Raw genomic sequence first — 14,923 nt, 5'->3', positions numbered from 1 at the left:
GGCTGAGTTTTCAGTGTTCCCAAAGAGGTCTGATCCAGGACAAAGTCTCCTTATTGCCCTTCTGGTCTGAACTCCGCAAGTTCCTGAACCAGGCTTGGATCTGAGCAACACACCTATGGGCTTGTCCCTGGTTGGAAGTTCCATTAGACTGCTTCTAGACCATCACTGTTAGCCAGAGAGATCATTCTGTAGATTCACTGCTCCTGCATCCCGCACGAGTTCAGAGTCTATGAGGACCTCTTATTGCCCTGGGACACAGTCTCAGTCCTCTTTCAGGCCCTGGGCACTGGAATGCTCCAGCAGTGTGCCCCTGCACAGATCCCATATCCAGGGCTCACAGACCTCTCTGTTTCCCTATGCCAATGCAAGCTGGAAAAAATGACTCACTATGAATTTTTTTTCTTGGATTTCCTGATCAAAATCCAATCTGGTGCACTTTTTAGATCTTTGTGGCCTGCTATTCCACCACCTTGGCTCTGTATCTAACAATAGTTATTTCTATTATATTTATTTATGTTCGTATTGCAATCATTGATTGTAACCTCCTGCTGTAATGATTGTAATCATTAGATTGCAAGCTCCTTGAGGCAGGGACTTTTTCTTACTTTGTATACCCAGCATTTAGTACAGTGCCTGGCACATAGTAGGCAGTTACTGAATATTTATCATATGTTGTACCTCTTCTCAAAAGCATATGGATCTCTGGAGGGCATCACCTGTGTTTGGCAAAAACATATCTATATTTACGTTCATATCTATGTCTTTGTCTGTATGTATGTATCTACATCTATATCTATATCTATATATACCTATTTATATGTATGTTTATGTATGTATTTATCTCCCTAATTCAAATCCTAATTTTGAGCAGCTAGAAATTAATATATTTTCCCTGTAGGCGTTTCCACACAGCGTTTAAATTCTGAATTGGGCATCCTATCCTCTAATGTTGCTTCAGCTCATCTGTGATTTGACTTTTCTGTTGATCTTCTGTTGTGCAAAGTTTTCCTTTTGGCATCTGTGCTGACTTGTCTCATTTCATACCAAACTCCATGTTGTCCTCAACATTCTTGGTAGATTCTAAGAGCATTCTCTCTCTCTCTTTTTTCCAGTTAGCTCAATACTATTATCAGCTTGTACAACTAGAACTTTTGCTTGTTCTGAAAAGGTGCCCTGGTGCCACATGAGTGAACAGAAATAAAGTATGGGCTTAATTCCATGTCCTGGTTAACTCCAGCATTTGCAGAAACTCACCAGGCCAGAGTGAGCATTTATGGATGCCTGGATGGCCTCCCCAGGCTCATTTCACTGTTATGATTCTGGGAATGCAGACTTCACCACTTCCCCAGAAAATTAAAACAAAACAAAACAAAACAAAACAAAACAAAACAAAACAAAATAAAACAAAACAAAACAAGACAAGACAAAAACCCACTTAGGTACACACTGAAAAAAAAAGATTCAGAATGTCTTCAGGGGAATAATCAATTGATTACCAGCAAAATCAGTCTGTAACATTAAGCATGAATTTATGACATCAACATACATGATTAGGAACATGGCTTATCCCAGAATCTCAGAGCTGAAAGGGATCTCCGTGGCCTTAGCAAGAATCTCTTCCATTGAATATGAGGCAAGAGGTCATGAAGCCAGTGCTTAAAGACCCTCACTGATGGGCAGCTCACTTCCTGTCCAGGCAGCCCATTTCATATTGGGACAGCACCTCCCCCAACCTACCCTCCCCCACCTTCGATGGAGCCAAATCTTTCTCTTTGTCACTTCTCTTTGTTGTTTCTGGCTCTGTCCTTTGGGATCAAATTGAACTAGTCTAAAGCCTTCCTTACATGACAGCCCGAATGCCCCGCCTGACTCTTAGCTAAACATCTGCAGTTCCTTCACCCAGTCCTCCTCTGGCTTGGACTTAAGGCCCTTCACCAGCTTGGGTGTCCTCCTCTAAACATCCTCCAACATCCTTCCTAAAAGGGGGCACCCCGCCCGAAAGCCTCCATTGGCATAACCCGAAGGTAGAGACCTGTCGACTCGGGTAAAACAATGGGGTTGGACTTCATGTTCCCCAAGCTCCCGTCCAGCTCTGCCATTATGATCCTGGGATCCCATGGGACTGCATTCACCTGTGGGCTTCCTTTTAGCTCCGGGAGGTCTCAGAGGGAGCCTGTCTGCAGAGCAAGCATGGTGACTTACCCAGAGGTGAGTCCTGGCCATGACCCACTGAGGACCCTGAGCTTGGTGAGGAGGCCGTGGCCCCGAAAGCAAACTGGGTAGGTGCCCTCCTCACTCCAGGAACACTTCCTGTGGTTGTCAGGGCTCCTTGGTTTCTAGCACCTTAGGGCTAGCAGGGCCTGGGAGGCCCTTTGCCTCCTTCATTGGGTCTCTCTCTAATGTTTCCTATCCTGGGGGTACAATTCCACCAAAGGCCTGGTGCTCAAGGCTGTGCTGAGCCTGAGTCCAGGGCAGGTGAGAAAAGGGATGTGTGACACGTGGGGTCATCAAAGGACAAGGCATGCCAGACTGGGAAGCAGCATCAAGAGCTGGGCTTTGGGTTCCACCATGGGAAGTGGATCCCCCAAAGGGGGCGGAGTGGAGCAATGCCATGAGGCCAGAAAAAAGTGTGGGCCCAGGAGGCAGTCAGTCCTTTGGGGGATACAGGAAGGAAATCCTGGGGAGTAAAGGGAACAGGCCTGACAGCCCGTCTCCTCTCTGGCCATGCCCCCTCACCCCATGCACACCTTCCTCATCTTCATTTCTTTTGAGGCCCAGCTGAAGCCCTCCCTCCTACAGGGGCTCCTCCGGGTCCCCACTGGCCTCCCAACTCCAGTGCCTGCTCCCCCCTGGTCATTTTTATCAATTTTCTATTTACTTCTCTACCTTCATGTTGCCTTCTCTGTTAGACGTAAACTCCTCAAAGGCAGAAACTGTTCCATGTGATCTTTAGGCCTAGGTCAGTGCTCGGCGTATAAAAGTCTAATTGTATTAGATATAATAAGCGTTAAAGGGCCAAGCTGATGTCCGAGAGGCTCCCAGGCTGGTGACTGGTATAGCACTTGCTGGAAGGGAGAGGGAGGCCACCCCCCCCCCCCCAGCCCAGGCCAGCCTGGCGCACACGCAAGAGGTCCTGACATCGCATTTCCTAGGGATGGGTGGACTCACCTCCCCAGCGCTGTAGCTGCGAAGTCGTTGGAGATGCTGCCTGTGGGTCAGGTGGTTGGGTAGACGTCCATTCTGAAGAGGGATCCGGGGGTCAATGAAAGTGGTTGCTCGGCTGTTGTGGTCCACGAAAAAAGACTGCCCGAGGGAAGGAAAAAAACGCAGCCTGTGTTTGGCAGGAAAGGCCTCAAGAGCAGAGAGGGATGTGCCGGGCATGGGCCCAGCTCTCTTCTCGCCCTGGTCTCTAACTTTCATGTATCTGCCCAAATTGAGGGTGGAGGAGGAGACCCTTTCATTTGATTGGGTGCCTAGTTCAGAGAAAAAGCATTCCAGCCTGGAATGACTTGTTACAGGGGCTTAAAAAAGTTCATGATGGGCATCCCAGCCTTCCTCTCTGGAGTGGGCCCCGAGGAGGATCGTGTCTAGCAGAGCAGTGATGCCAGGCTGCTTTTCCTCCAGCCGCTCAGCATCTCAGGGCCTGGTCCAGAGTCTGAGTGTCCGCACCCGCCTGGCCGCAGAACTTTAGAGAAAGGAGGTACTGTGGTTGCCGACTCTCACTTCTTCGACTACTCTGTTTTTACAAATGAAAGAAGGGGTGGCCCAGAGGATAAAACGCTGGGCTGGAGTCAGAGAAATCTGGGTTAAGGTCCTACCTCTGACACTGATGATCTGGGGGACCCTGGTCAAGAAATGTGACCTTTTTGAGCCTCAGTTTCCTTATCTGTCAAATTAGAAGCTTCCCTCCTCCACGGTGGCTGAGACATTCAAATAGGAGGATGTCTAGACAGGGTTTTGTAAACTCTAAGACGCTGTATCGAGGCCAGGTATAGTTTCCCTACATACTCCAATGGGCTCATATCTGGAGAAAAGAGTGGGATTTGGGGAGTGGAAGCGCATGGGACCTCCTAAAAAAGGAGTTATTGAGAGCTCTCAAGAAAGATCAGGGGCAGCTGGGTTGTATAGTGGATAATGTGCCAGACCAGGAGTCAGGAAGACCTGAGTTCAAATCCAGCTTAACCCTGTTGGCCTCAGTTTCCTTATCAGTCAAATGAGCTGGAGAAGGAAATGGCAAACCACTTCTGCATCTTTGCCAAGAAAATCCCCAATGGGGACTGAAAATGACTGAAAAGAAAAAGATCCAGGGGCTAGGCCTTCCCCCATACATCCTCCTGCTATGCCTGCCGGGAGAGCTCATTAGGTTTCTGAAGCAGGAGCGTTTTCATTTGGGCTCAGAAAAGTGAAATTCTAATGCAGTGAAGACCTGACCAAGGCCTGGGGCTAGAGACGTGGTCTCCTGAGGCCATCTAGGTGTGAGAACTGAACCGATGCTTGGATAATTAAAGGACGGGACACCATCTATGATGTGGCTCCTCAGGGCCAGGGGGCCCATTGGACAGTCACTGGGAAAGCTGCCGGACTGAACCTGGCCCCCGCCCTCAAGCACAGAGGGAAGGGAAGCAGGCCTGGAGCCCTGTGGCCCCGCAGCCGCCCAGGGCGAATTTTTCAAGCCTCCCACTGTCGACTTCTCACCACCTTCTCCCTACTCCCCATCACAGGCTGTGAGCCTGGAATGCCAGTGGTTAGCCGCCGTGCCCCGGGGCACTCTCCCACTCACCTTGCCCTGCTGGTCAGTTTTGATTTCCCAGCCTCGAGGCAGCTCCAGGCGGGTGTCTGCGAACATGTTGATGAAGTTCACCAGGTCGCGGTTGTGCTGGTAGCGTTCAAAGTTGCGAGCATCCCGACGAACCTTCAGGATCATGTGCTTCAGGCAGGTGCTGTTGGTGAAGGCGCGGTAGGCACTCTGGGGGCAGCACAAAAGAAGGGGCCCTCTCAGCATCCCGACGCACGTGCCTGAACGTGGGGCTGATGGGCAGGGATGGAGAGGAAGTCCTGGAAGTGAGGGCCTGCATTTGGAGCTGGAAGGAAGCTCAGTGGTCATGGAAAACGCCCCCCTCCTCCCATTTTAGATGAGGAAACCAAGGTCCTTAGACAAGGCCAGCCAGGTAGCAAGGGGCTGAGCCAGAGCTGAAATGCCTGACTTCAAATCTGAAGCTCTGTACCAGCTTCCCCCAGCAGGGAAAAGAAGATGCTGATACCTCCCTATGTCTCTGTGTCTCCCAGTGAACACACACAGCCTTTCACCCTTGGAAGGGGCCTCAGGGGCCAGATAGTGTGGCCCTTCCCAGAGCAGGCTTCTCCTCTCCATTGCCGTCACCGTGCGCTCCACCACCTTTGCCTGAGGGAAGGGGATCCAGCCCTTGGAGGCAGCTTGCTCCTAGTTTGTTTGACTAGGTGGGTAACCTTTCAATTATGCCTCTAACAGGTCCAAACGCAGTCTTATATTTGCTGCTAGGAGCAAATTTTGACATGAGGTCTCTGTGTAAGGACTCAGTGTTCTTTACAAATGGTCCCATGGCTTTATAAGAAGATTGTGAATTACTACAAAGACTCTGCCACCTGTGTCATTTTAAAAACTACTTTCTCTCCATCCCAGGAGGTAGACAGAAAGGTGAGGCAACAGACAGTCCTTTCCACTTGCCCAAGATGAAGAGGAACCATCCATGAGCTGGTGGGGGTTCCTCGATCTTCCTGGGCCCATCCCCCTCACCCCCAGCTGTGGGCACTCAGTGGACTCACATAGTTGGCATGCAGTACAGTGAAGAACTCAGGGTTGGTGAGGAACTTGACAGCTGGAGACTGAAGCAACAGTGTGATTTTCTGAGAGTTCCCAGGGGAAAGTGACCCTTCTCTCCCCAGTTCTGGAAAAAAGAGACAAAGCAACTGAACCTGTTTGGAAAGCCGACTTGTCCTGCCAAGCTATGCCTGCCGACCAGGTATACACCAAGCTAGACGTCTGGGATCTGATGCTGTCACCTTAATTCATTTATGTATTCTCAACGCAGCAGGTCTCCAACTTTGCCCTTTTAGCTGAGCCTGCATTTCCTAGTTGTGAGACCTTGTGGCTCCCAGGTAAGGGGCTGCTGGATGTCTGAGGGCCTCTGCATCTCCACATCCTTCGTGAGCCTGACTTCTTCCTGCTTTCATCAGAGTGCTTATAGGATCTTGTTTTTCTCTGCCTTGGAGCTGCCTGGCTTTTATGCAGAGGGTGGGCAGAGGCAAGGGACACCTGAGGCTATAGTGAGGTCTGAAAAATGCCTGCTTGGGGGAGGCATCCAAAAGCGTGGGTCAAAATGTATCCTTCCTTCCTTCCTTTCTTCTTTTCCTCCCTCCCTCTCTCCTTCCTTCCTTTTTTTCTTCATTCCTTCTTTCCTTCCTCCCTTCCTCCCTCCCTCCTTCCTCCTTCCCTCTTTCCTTCCCTCCCTTCTTCCCTCTATCTCCTCCTCCCCCCCTCCAGTAGACCGCTGCCCATTTGCCTTGTCCAGTGTCATCCAAAAAGTGTATCAGGGACAAAGTTGAGCCTGGCTTTTCCTGATTCTGAAGCCACCTCTATCTATGATGTTTCTCTACCTCTTTCTAAGGGAGGGAGTGGGACATAGTCTAAAGAACAAGACTTAGCAGTTAAGTGACCTGGGTTCAAATCCCACCATTTTCTACTCATCTGTCATTGGGAGAGATACTTATCCTTCCTGTGGCTCACCTGTGAAATGGGAGGATTGGACCAGACACTCTGAAGTCCGTTCCACTTCAAGGCCTATGAGGTTTTGACCATGAATTTATAATTTGGACGAATGGACAGATGTCCCCAGTACAATTAACAAAGGATGCTGGAGCCATCTGAAAACATTTCCCCTGCATGGCAGGAGCGTGTGGACAAGGTGAACCTTCCCAGTAATACAGCTGCCATCAGAACTGGAAACAACAGGGGAGGGGCCCCAAGTCCACCCCCTGAGGCACCACCTGCCTGGTGCTGGAGGCTGCCTACCCTGGGGGAAATAGCCAGCCCTGGGCAAATACAGCCCAGGCTGCGCCATCCTTCTCCCTGCCCTCTCCCTCCAAGCAGGGCTGCCGCCTGGGGCTTCCTTTCTGAGAGCCAAGCTACCGTTCCATACGCCCACAGACCGCAGCCACAGATGCCGGGTCCTCGGTCACCTAAGTTCGGCTGAGAAGAGTCTGCCTCAGAGTCGCTGCCCCCTCCGCCGCCGCCGCCTCCAGCTAGAGCCTGCTCAGGGCCTGCTGGGCCGCCAGAGTCGTCTTCGGAGCGCTCCGTGGCGATGGTGCGCTGGATATTCTGGTACCTTTGTGGTGGCAAACGGAAAGACCAGGTCAGTCGTGGGGCGCGTTGCTTGTTTGTGGGCAGAGCCCCCATTCTCTTTGTATCTATTCTGTATGAACCTAAATACGGTCAGCTCGAGCCCTTGTGTTAGAGCCTAACCTGCCGAGCACAGTTCTTCCACTTTGGCATCCCCAGTGCCTGGCACATAGTAGGTGCTTCATCGATGCTTGTTGAACAGCTGATTAACCTGAATCTCAGAAATTTCTAAAGTGAGCAGTGACACAAAAATTTGGGCACCATTTATTTGACCTTGTGAACAAGAATTTTCCGGGGTCATTCTCGTTAACATAATGAGCGATGAAATCCAACACCTCAACAAGCATTTATTAAATCCCTACTGAGTGCTATGGGATACCCAAAGGATCCCCAAAGAGAACACGGCCCAGGCCCTGCCCTCTGCAGCTGTCCTTCCGCTATGGAGCGGAGGGGATCTTGAGCCGGCAGAGGATTAAGCACAAATCAGGCAGAGCGTGCTTGGGGGCAAACGGGAGCAACCGATAGGGTGCTCTTGAACCATCTGAGGAGGGGAGAGACCATGTCAGCTGGGGAGTGGGGGAGGGTGGAGTCACAGAAACCTCAGTCTTAGAGTTAGGGAGCTCTCAGCTTTTCCCAAACAAGAATCCCTTCTGTAAACCACCCACCAGTGGCTGGGAGGCATCTGCGGGGACCCCCCTCATCAAAGGGTCTTCTTCCTCCCACTTCCTGCCTAGAGTAGGCAGGACTGGCTCTCAACTCAGGGAAGTTTTCCCTGACATTGAAGCCTGAAGGAGGCCTTTCTCTAACTCCCCACCCTGCCCCCAGGCCCTGCTTCTACCCTCTGGTGCCAAGCTGGCCAAAGCTAACCCTTCTGTCCTGGGACAGCCCTTCCTGTTCTGGAGGGTGGCCACCTCAGCCTTCTCTTCTCATGTCATCCCTCCCTCACTTCACCCTTGTCCAGTCAACTCCAGTGGCTCCCTCTGACCACCAGGATCAAATAGAAAGCCCTCTGTCTGGCTTTTAAAGCCCTTCTCAAAATCCACAACTCAGTGGATGAATTCAAAGTTTGATGATCTCTCCAATGCGACCAAAGAGAGTCTAAACTCTCTGCCATATTAGAAGATTCACAGTGAAGGTGGCATCGCTGCTAGTCCTAAGGATGTGTGTGTGTATGTGTGTGTGTGTATAAGTGACTGTGTGTGTCTGTATGTGTTATGTGAGTGTACACGGGATGTGTATATGTGTGTGTACATATGTATGTATGCAAGGTATGTACACATGTATATAGGATACTCATGTGTCTTGTGAATGTGTATGTATATGTGTGAGTATATGTGGGATTTGTATACATATGTTTATATGGGATATGCACACATGTCTATCTATACATGTTCATGTGAACGTGCATATTTGGGGTAAGTATGTGCATATATGAAGTATCTTCTATGACTGTGTTTATGAGTTATGTATGTGTATATCTGAGTTATGTATTATATTTATATGGAGTATGTATGTGTGTGTGAGGATGTGTGTATACGAGGTATGTGTATGTGACTGTATGTGTTCATACACATACAGTATGTATTTGTGTATGTGTGAGTTATGCAAGTGTGTTTAAATGGAGTATGTATGTATAAGTATATATGGGATATGTATGTATGTGTGTATAGGTTATGTATATGTGTATATATAGGATATGTATGTGTCTGTGTGAATGTGTGTGTATGGAGTAGGGGTGTGTGTGTGTGTATGTGTGTTAGTTCACAGGAATTAATAAACATCTCCCCAGCAACTTTGAAAAGAAAATGTAATTGATAGTAAAGTTTCCCCTTGCTGCCCGGGCTCCCTTTTCATTCCCCAGAATTCCCATCCCTGGAGGGTTTTCCCCTTGGGGTCCTGATGAGGCATATCACTTGTTAACTTCTGAGATCAGACATTAACCTGCACAGGCCCTCGGATCCCCAGGGACAACATCCTCTTGCTACAGAAACAGGAGAGAACTGAAAGCAAACCAGTCTTTGGCTGCTTATAACCCTCTTCTGTGACTTTAGTGGATTGGCCTGACAAACCTGCCCCTCCAACATCCCATGGGAAGCTTCAGTGCAAACCAACACTGGGTTTTGGGGTTCCCCACCCTGGTACTTGTGCCACTCAACGGGGCAGACTGCTCAACAGCTCTATGCCTCAGTTGCCTTATCTGTAAAACGGATAAGATGAGAAAATACTTGTAGCGCCTCTCTTATAATGAGTCTTAAATGGGGCAATATCTGTAAAGTGCTTTGTAAAACTTAAATGTGCAATGAAATCATCATCATCTTCATCATCATTCAAAAATAGTTGAATGAAGAATAGCCAACGCCCCCCCCCCCCCAAAGGGTGCCTCTCAGGTGCTTGATGTCAGGTCAGTCCTGGGCAGATGGAGGGGCTCCCGAGGGCAGAAGCTGCCTTCCTGGCCCCAACACTTTGCACAGTGCCTGGCACACAGTAAGGAGTTTGATTCGATAAATGTTTGTTGATCGATCAGCTGACTGATTGATCGTCCAACATCGCCCAGCTAAGTAGACACAAAACTGGGACTAGAAACCCTGGAAGATGTTTAGACTCCTGGTTCAGTGTCTTTCAGCTAGTGAAGAAAGCAGCTTGCCCTCCCCTTCCATCTGGAGCTATCCAGGAACCTTGGTTTAACTTGTTAATATTTATTAATTCCTGTGAACACACACACACACACACACACACACACACACCAACACCTGTGTGTGCTTGGAGCAAAAGTTATTCTGGTTGGGCAGGACTCAGAGGACGCTCCCTGCATCTTGGGGGACACTAGAACTGATTCTGGAGCACTCTCCTGAAGTACTAGGAGGTTATTAGCCAGTGCCCTGCGTGTCCCGGTGTGGAAGGTCCCTTAAGCTGGACAGCTCCCCTGGTGAGGCTCGAGGGCAGCTGTGATCATCATGCCAGATCATTGAACAGCCCTCAGGGCTTTCAGCTGAGCTGGAGATAAGGTCGGGAAAACCTAGGGATTTATCTGAAGGTTAGCTGATCCTTCTGACTGATTACAAGATAGAGCGAGGCAGGCCAGCTTCCAACCTCAGTCCTCCTCCTCCTCCCTCACCCCCCACACTCAAGCAGGTGACAAAGCTCGTCCCTTCTGCCCCATCACATCACTCATATATGCCTCCCAATGCAAGGAGGATAGTTGCATTTTTTTGTATTTCTGTCCTAGTGCCTAGAACTGTGCCTGGTACATAGTAAAGGCCGTAAGAAATTCTTATTGGTTGGTCATTGACATTCCCCTGTCTCCACTCACACAGTTACCACCCTTTATCCCATTTCTCCCAGGCTATTCCAACCACCCTCTGGAGGATCTCCCTATCTCCCCTCGGCTGCCAAAGTGATCTTCCTGAAGGGCAGGTCTGACCATGTCATCCCTCCCTCACTTCACCCTTCTCCAGTCAACTCCAGTGGCTCCCTCTGACCACCAGGATCAAATAGAAAGCTCTCTGTCTGGCTTTTAAAGCCCTTGATAACCCAGCCCCTTCTGACTTTTCCTGTCTCGTTACATCTCACTCTCCTCTACAAATCTATGATCTTCTGTGAAGACTTGAAGAACAATTGGATTCTGGATCAGCTATGGGCTCAGAGTCATGACCATCCAGCCCAGAGACAGTGTGGCATGGATGTGTATACTGGGGGGTGGGGGGAGGTGCCCACCTAGGAAGTCAGTCTGCACAATGGAAGGTTCTTGCTCATCTTACCCAAACATCAGAGACAGTCACCCCAGGGGAGATTTGTTTCCCCTTCCTCTTTGAACTGCTCTAAGCACGTGGGGCTTCCAAAGGTCCAGGACTTACTAATATTTGTGTCTCTGTCCTACAGTCTAGAGGATGTCACTTACTAATATTTGGGTCTCTGTCCTACGGTCTCTCTCCACTTAGCTGAACTGCCACACTGCTTTGTAAGGTCTAAATGAGAAAATCTAACCAATGACTCAGGTGCTGGGTGGTGGTGATCAGGGAAGCTTCCTGCAGCAAGTGGCCTTTGAGTTGGCTTTAAAGGACTGGAAACAATTCAAGAGGCAAGGTGAAGGAATGAGAAAAGGCACACCAGGTGAAGGCAATGGTATGAGCAAAGGGATGGAAGTGAGAATGTTCAGTACAAGTTAGGGGAGACGCACAGAGAGTAGTCCAGTTTAACTGCAGCATAGAGTACAAGATAAGTCTGGAAGAGCTGCCATGTTATGGAAGGTCTTGAACGTGAGCAAAGAGGTTGAGCTTTCCTTGGTATATGCTAGGGAGTTAGGGTGGATTTTTGAGCAGAGGAGGGATGTGATTAGCCTGGCAGTAGCTTGAAGGCTCAAGTGGAGGTGATAAGCCATGTTAGGAAGCTTTGGCATTAGCCTAGGACAGAAGAAATGACGGATGGCATTATCATCTAGGCAATGGGAATAGAGAGGAAACCAGATAGGCACCTCATTGGGGCTTGGAGGTGACCAGGCTCTCCAAAGCTGGGCCAGCCTCTGAGCTTGAGTGTTGACCTTTAACAGGTCCTAGCCAGTTAGAGAAGCTTCAAGAGGAATTACGAAGAGGGACCATAGAGCTGCTGTTCAGGGCCAGTCAGGGCAAGTCTGGAGAGGCTCATTACCAGGTAGACAGCAGGGCGATGATTTGGGGGGCAAGAACAACTCTTAAAAACCATTTAGTAAGCCATGCACACAGCCTAGACTTGGGCAAATGATTCAAGGGCCAGGTGGGAACAGATTTCCTGAAGAGAACCAAAGTCTTCATTTTGTGTCCTTCCTCCCACTCCTCTCAAAGCCATCACTTTCAGGGTGGGAATATCTATGAAAGGCTAGCCATGTCACTCCCAATCTTTTGTGAGAATTCTAAAGAAGACAGCAAGGAGAATGGTAGGGGGTGGCCATGGCTTTCTTCTGGCACTGACCGTCTGTTGAGCTGCTCCATCTGCTGAATGGACCCTGACCTCCGTATCCCATCGGGAGTAGCTGCTGTCGTTGGACGTTGCCACGTGGTTGTTCGGTTGACATGATCCACGTAAAATACTCTCCCGTGGCTGTCGATACGAGCTTCCCAGTCTGGTGTTTAAGGAAAACAAAAATAAAGGAAATGAATAAGGATTCCCAGGGACTTCTCACCTGCAGGACTTCACACCAACCTATGGGTCCTGTACTGAACTCTCTAAATGTACCTGTTCACATGTTTGTACTGTCATAATGGAGAACTAGCAGTCACCCTGGCTGCCTGACCAGCTAGATGCTTGGGAAGGATATGGACATAGTAGTTATCATGAAGTTTGAGTGTCTTCAGTCTTTGCCCTAAGCTCTTAGAGTTGGCTTCTAGGGGCTTTGGGTTTAATTCAGTGTCCAAGGTATAAATAGCTTAGGCTGATGTGCCTGGTTTTAAAAGGGAGGTCAGACTTGTAGAATTTGATTAAACAATACAGTGATATAGCAATGACCTGGCCAAACTTTGCTACCATTCTGGGTCATCTAATCTAAATTCAGATGACTTTCCAGGACAGCTTCTGAATCTGGCGTCTGTGAATTTTTTTTTAGATTTAATGACTACATTAAAATTTCCTTTATAATCCTAAGTATTTTATTTTGTGCACTTAACAACATGAATCTGAGAAGGGAGGGGTCCATAGTCACCAAACTAACTTCTTAAGGCATCCATGAATCAAAAAAAGCTGATGAACCTTTGTACTAGGAGCTGAACATTTGAAGGGGGAGGGGTGAGAATAAGAGAAAAGGGGACAATTATGCAAAGGATATGGAATGATAATCACTTAGTGAGGAGTGAGTTATATGAGGTATGGTTTCTAGCCTCCAGAATTGACCTACCTTAAACAATTACTTGACTCTTTGGGTAAAGACTCAGTGTACTAAATACTTGGGTTACAAAGATAAGTCTTGATTGCAAAGAACCTGGCTATCTTTCATTTTCTAATGCAGGACTGGCTAAGCCTCTTGGGGTAGAGCTGAGACCAAACAGGCTGAACCGTCTTTGCTAAATCAGCTAGATGGTCTTGGGGTGTCTAGAGGAGTGAAATCCTGATGTTCTCATGATGAAAATCAATCAGGATGTTTTATTGAAAAATGCCTGGTTTTGAAAATGGCAAAAGACCATGTAACAGTGTTAGTCAGACCCCAACTATCTGAGTGAAGGGAGGGACGGACAGGTTTCCAACTACTCCTTGCTAAGAGCTCTGCATCCACAGTACAAAAGGACAGGGAAGGCAGCTCCTGCTGGATCCTTCTGGAAAAAAGCCCACTCAATCACCTGGCAAGTGTAGACACATGTCTATAGATTTGTTGTCGACACTGCTCAGGGGATGAAGTACCCATCTCAGCCACTAGAGGGAGGCCAGGTCAAAAGATCAGGCCTTTAACCCAAAACTAAAATAGGTGGAAACATTATTGTTTCACTAGTTGACCACAGGTCGTAGTAACATGATCTGGAGGCTTTCTGACCTCAAAGATTCATGTTGCTAAGAGTCTCCTAGGAGCTAAGTATCCCCGCTGTCTACACAGCCAGATGCCTGTGCTGTAAATGTGGTGGAAGTCAAGGGCATTATGAGAAAATTTCTGCTGAAAATGTATTGGGTCCAAGGATGGATAAAGCAAAAGGCAATGAAGAGAGCAGAGAAGCAAATAGCGATGGTGCTGGGAGGGAGGGAGGGCAAGCACAGGTCCTTGTGTGGGAACATTCCAGACTGACAGAGCAATGGCAGTCTCCACTTGTATATGCAATTTAACTTCAGAGCTGACACAAGTTCATGGCCTGGTGTCAGAAGTTATACATCTGTGGGGATGTGGTCCAGTGATGGGTTGACCTAGCACTGATGGACTCCTTCACATTCCATGGAAACCTAAATACCAACAAATGCCACATCTAATTTAAACGTGCAACAAGAGAAGCCCAGTCAGAATGGATTCAGAATATGAGAGTTGTTTTCTCTTTAAATTTTTTTTGGGTATTTTAGTTTCAATGGAACATTGGCAAATCCATCTGGGTGATGTCAAACATTGCTTGGCTAATGTCTGCAATAGCTCATTACTGAACACTAACCATAGCATTCATAATTATGTTTACAAGTGTGTTGATCAGGTTATACTAATACTGAATTTTGAGGTCTCAGAGAAGGGACAGTGTGGTATGGTAGAAAGTGCACTGGACTTTCAAGCCAAGAGACCCAGGTTTGGCATCATCACCATTAACTCCATGTCAGTCTTTTCTTATGTAATATCATTTATTGATGATAAAGTTTTAGAGATATGGTGGGAGATTGTTTTGCCATGGCTTCTTTTAATGTGCTTATTAGATATCAGAGATGTTGGGTACTTGAGAAAACGATCTAAGGCCATGTCAGGCCAACACTGTCTTCCTGTGTCATGATGGGATGAGGCAAGTGTAAACAAAACTAAAAGTATCTTTTTGCTCAGGGGGTGAGTCCTCTGGCTTTGGGCATGATGGGATGGTCACTATGTGCTTGCCTGGACTCTCTGGGTTCAGTGCTCTGCAGCTT

At 48.3% G+C, this 14,923-nt stretch overlaps 1 protein-coding gene across 1 annotated transcript in view; it reads right to left on the bottom strand.

Moving 5' to 3' along the window:
- HECW1 (HECT, C2 and WW domain containing E3 ubiquitin protein ligase 1) overlaps positions 1-14,923 on the bottom strand; it is a 146,475-nt gene that overhangs the window by 42,928 nt on the left and 88,624 nt on the right. The window contains exons 10-14 of the mRNA XM_027835905.1: positions 12,320-12,470; positions 7,216-7,361; positions 5,803-5,924; positions 4,781-4,966; positions 3,169-3,303 (exon numbers count right to left, since the gene is read on the bottom strand). Of these exons, the coding sequence (XP_027691706.1) occupies positions 3,169-3,303; positions 4,781-4,966; positions 5,803-5,924; positions 7,216-7,361; positions 12,320-12,470 (740 nt within the window). The remainder of the gene's footprint in view (positions 1-3,168; positions 3,304-4,780; positions 4,967-5,802; positions 5,925-7,215; positions 7,362-12,319; positions 12,471-14,923) is intronic.

This window comes from Vombatus ursinus, unplaced genomic scaffold (genome assembly GCF_900497805.2).
Source record: "Vombatus ursinus unplaced genomic scaffold, bare-nosed wombat genome assembly UNPS02014817.1, whole genome shotgun sequence".
NCBI lineage: Eukaryota > Metazoa > Chordata > Mammalia > Diprotodontia > Vombatidae > Vombatus > Vombatus ursinus.
The sequence above is the reverse complement of the archived record's forward strand: the minus strand, read 5'-3'. Positions and strand labels throughout refer to the sequence as shown.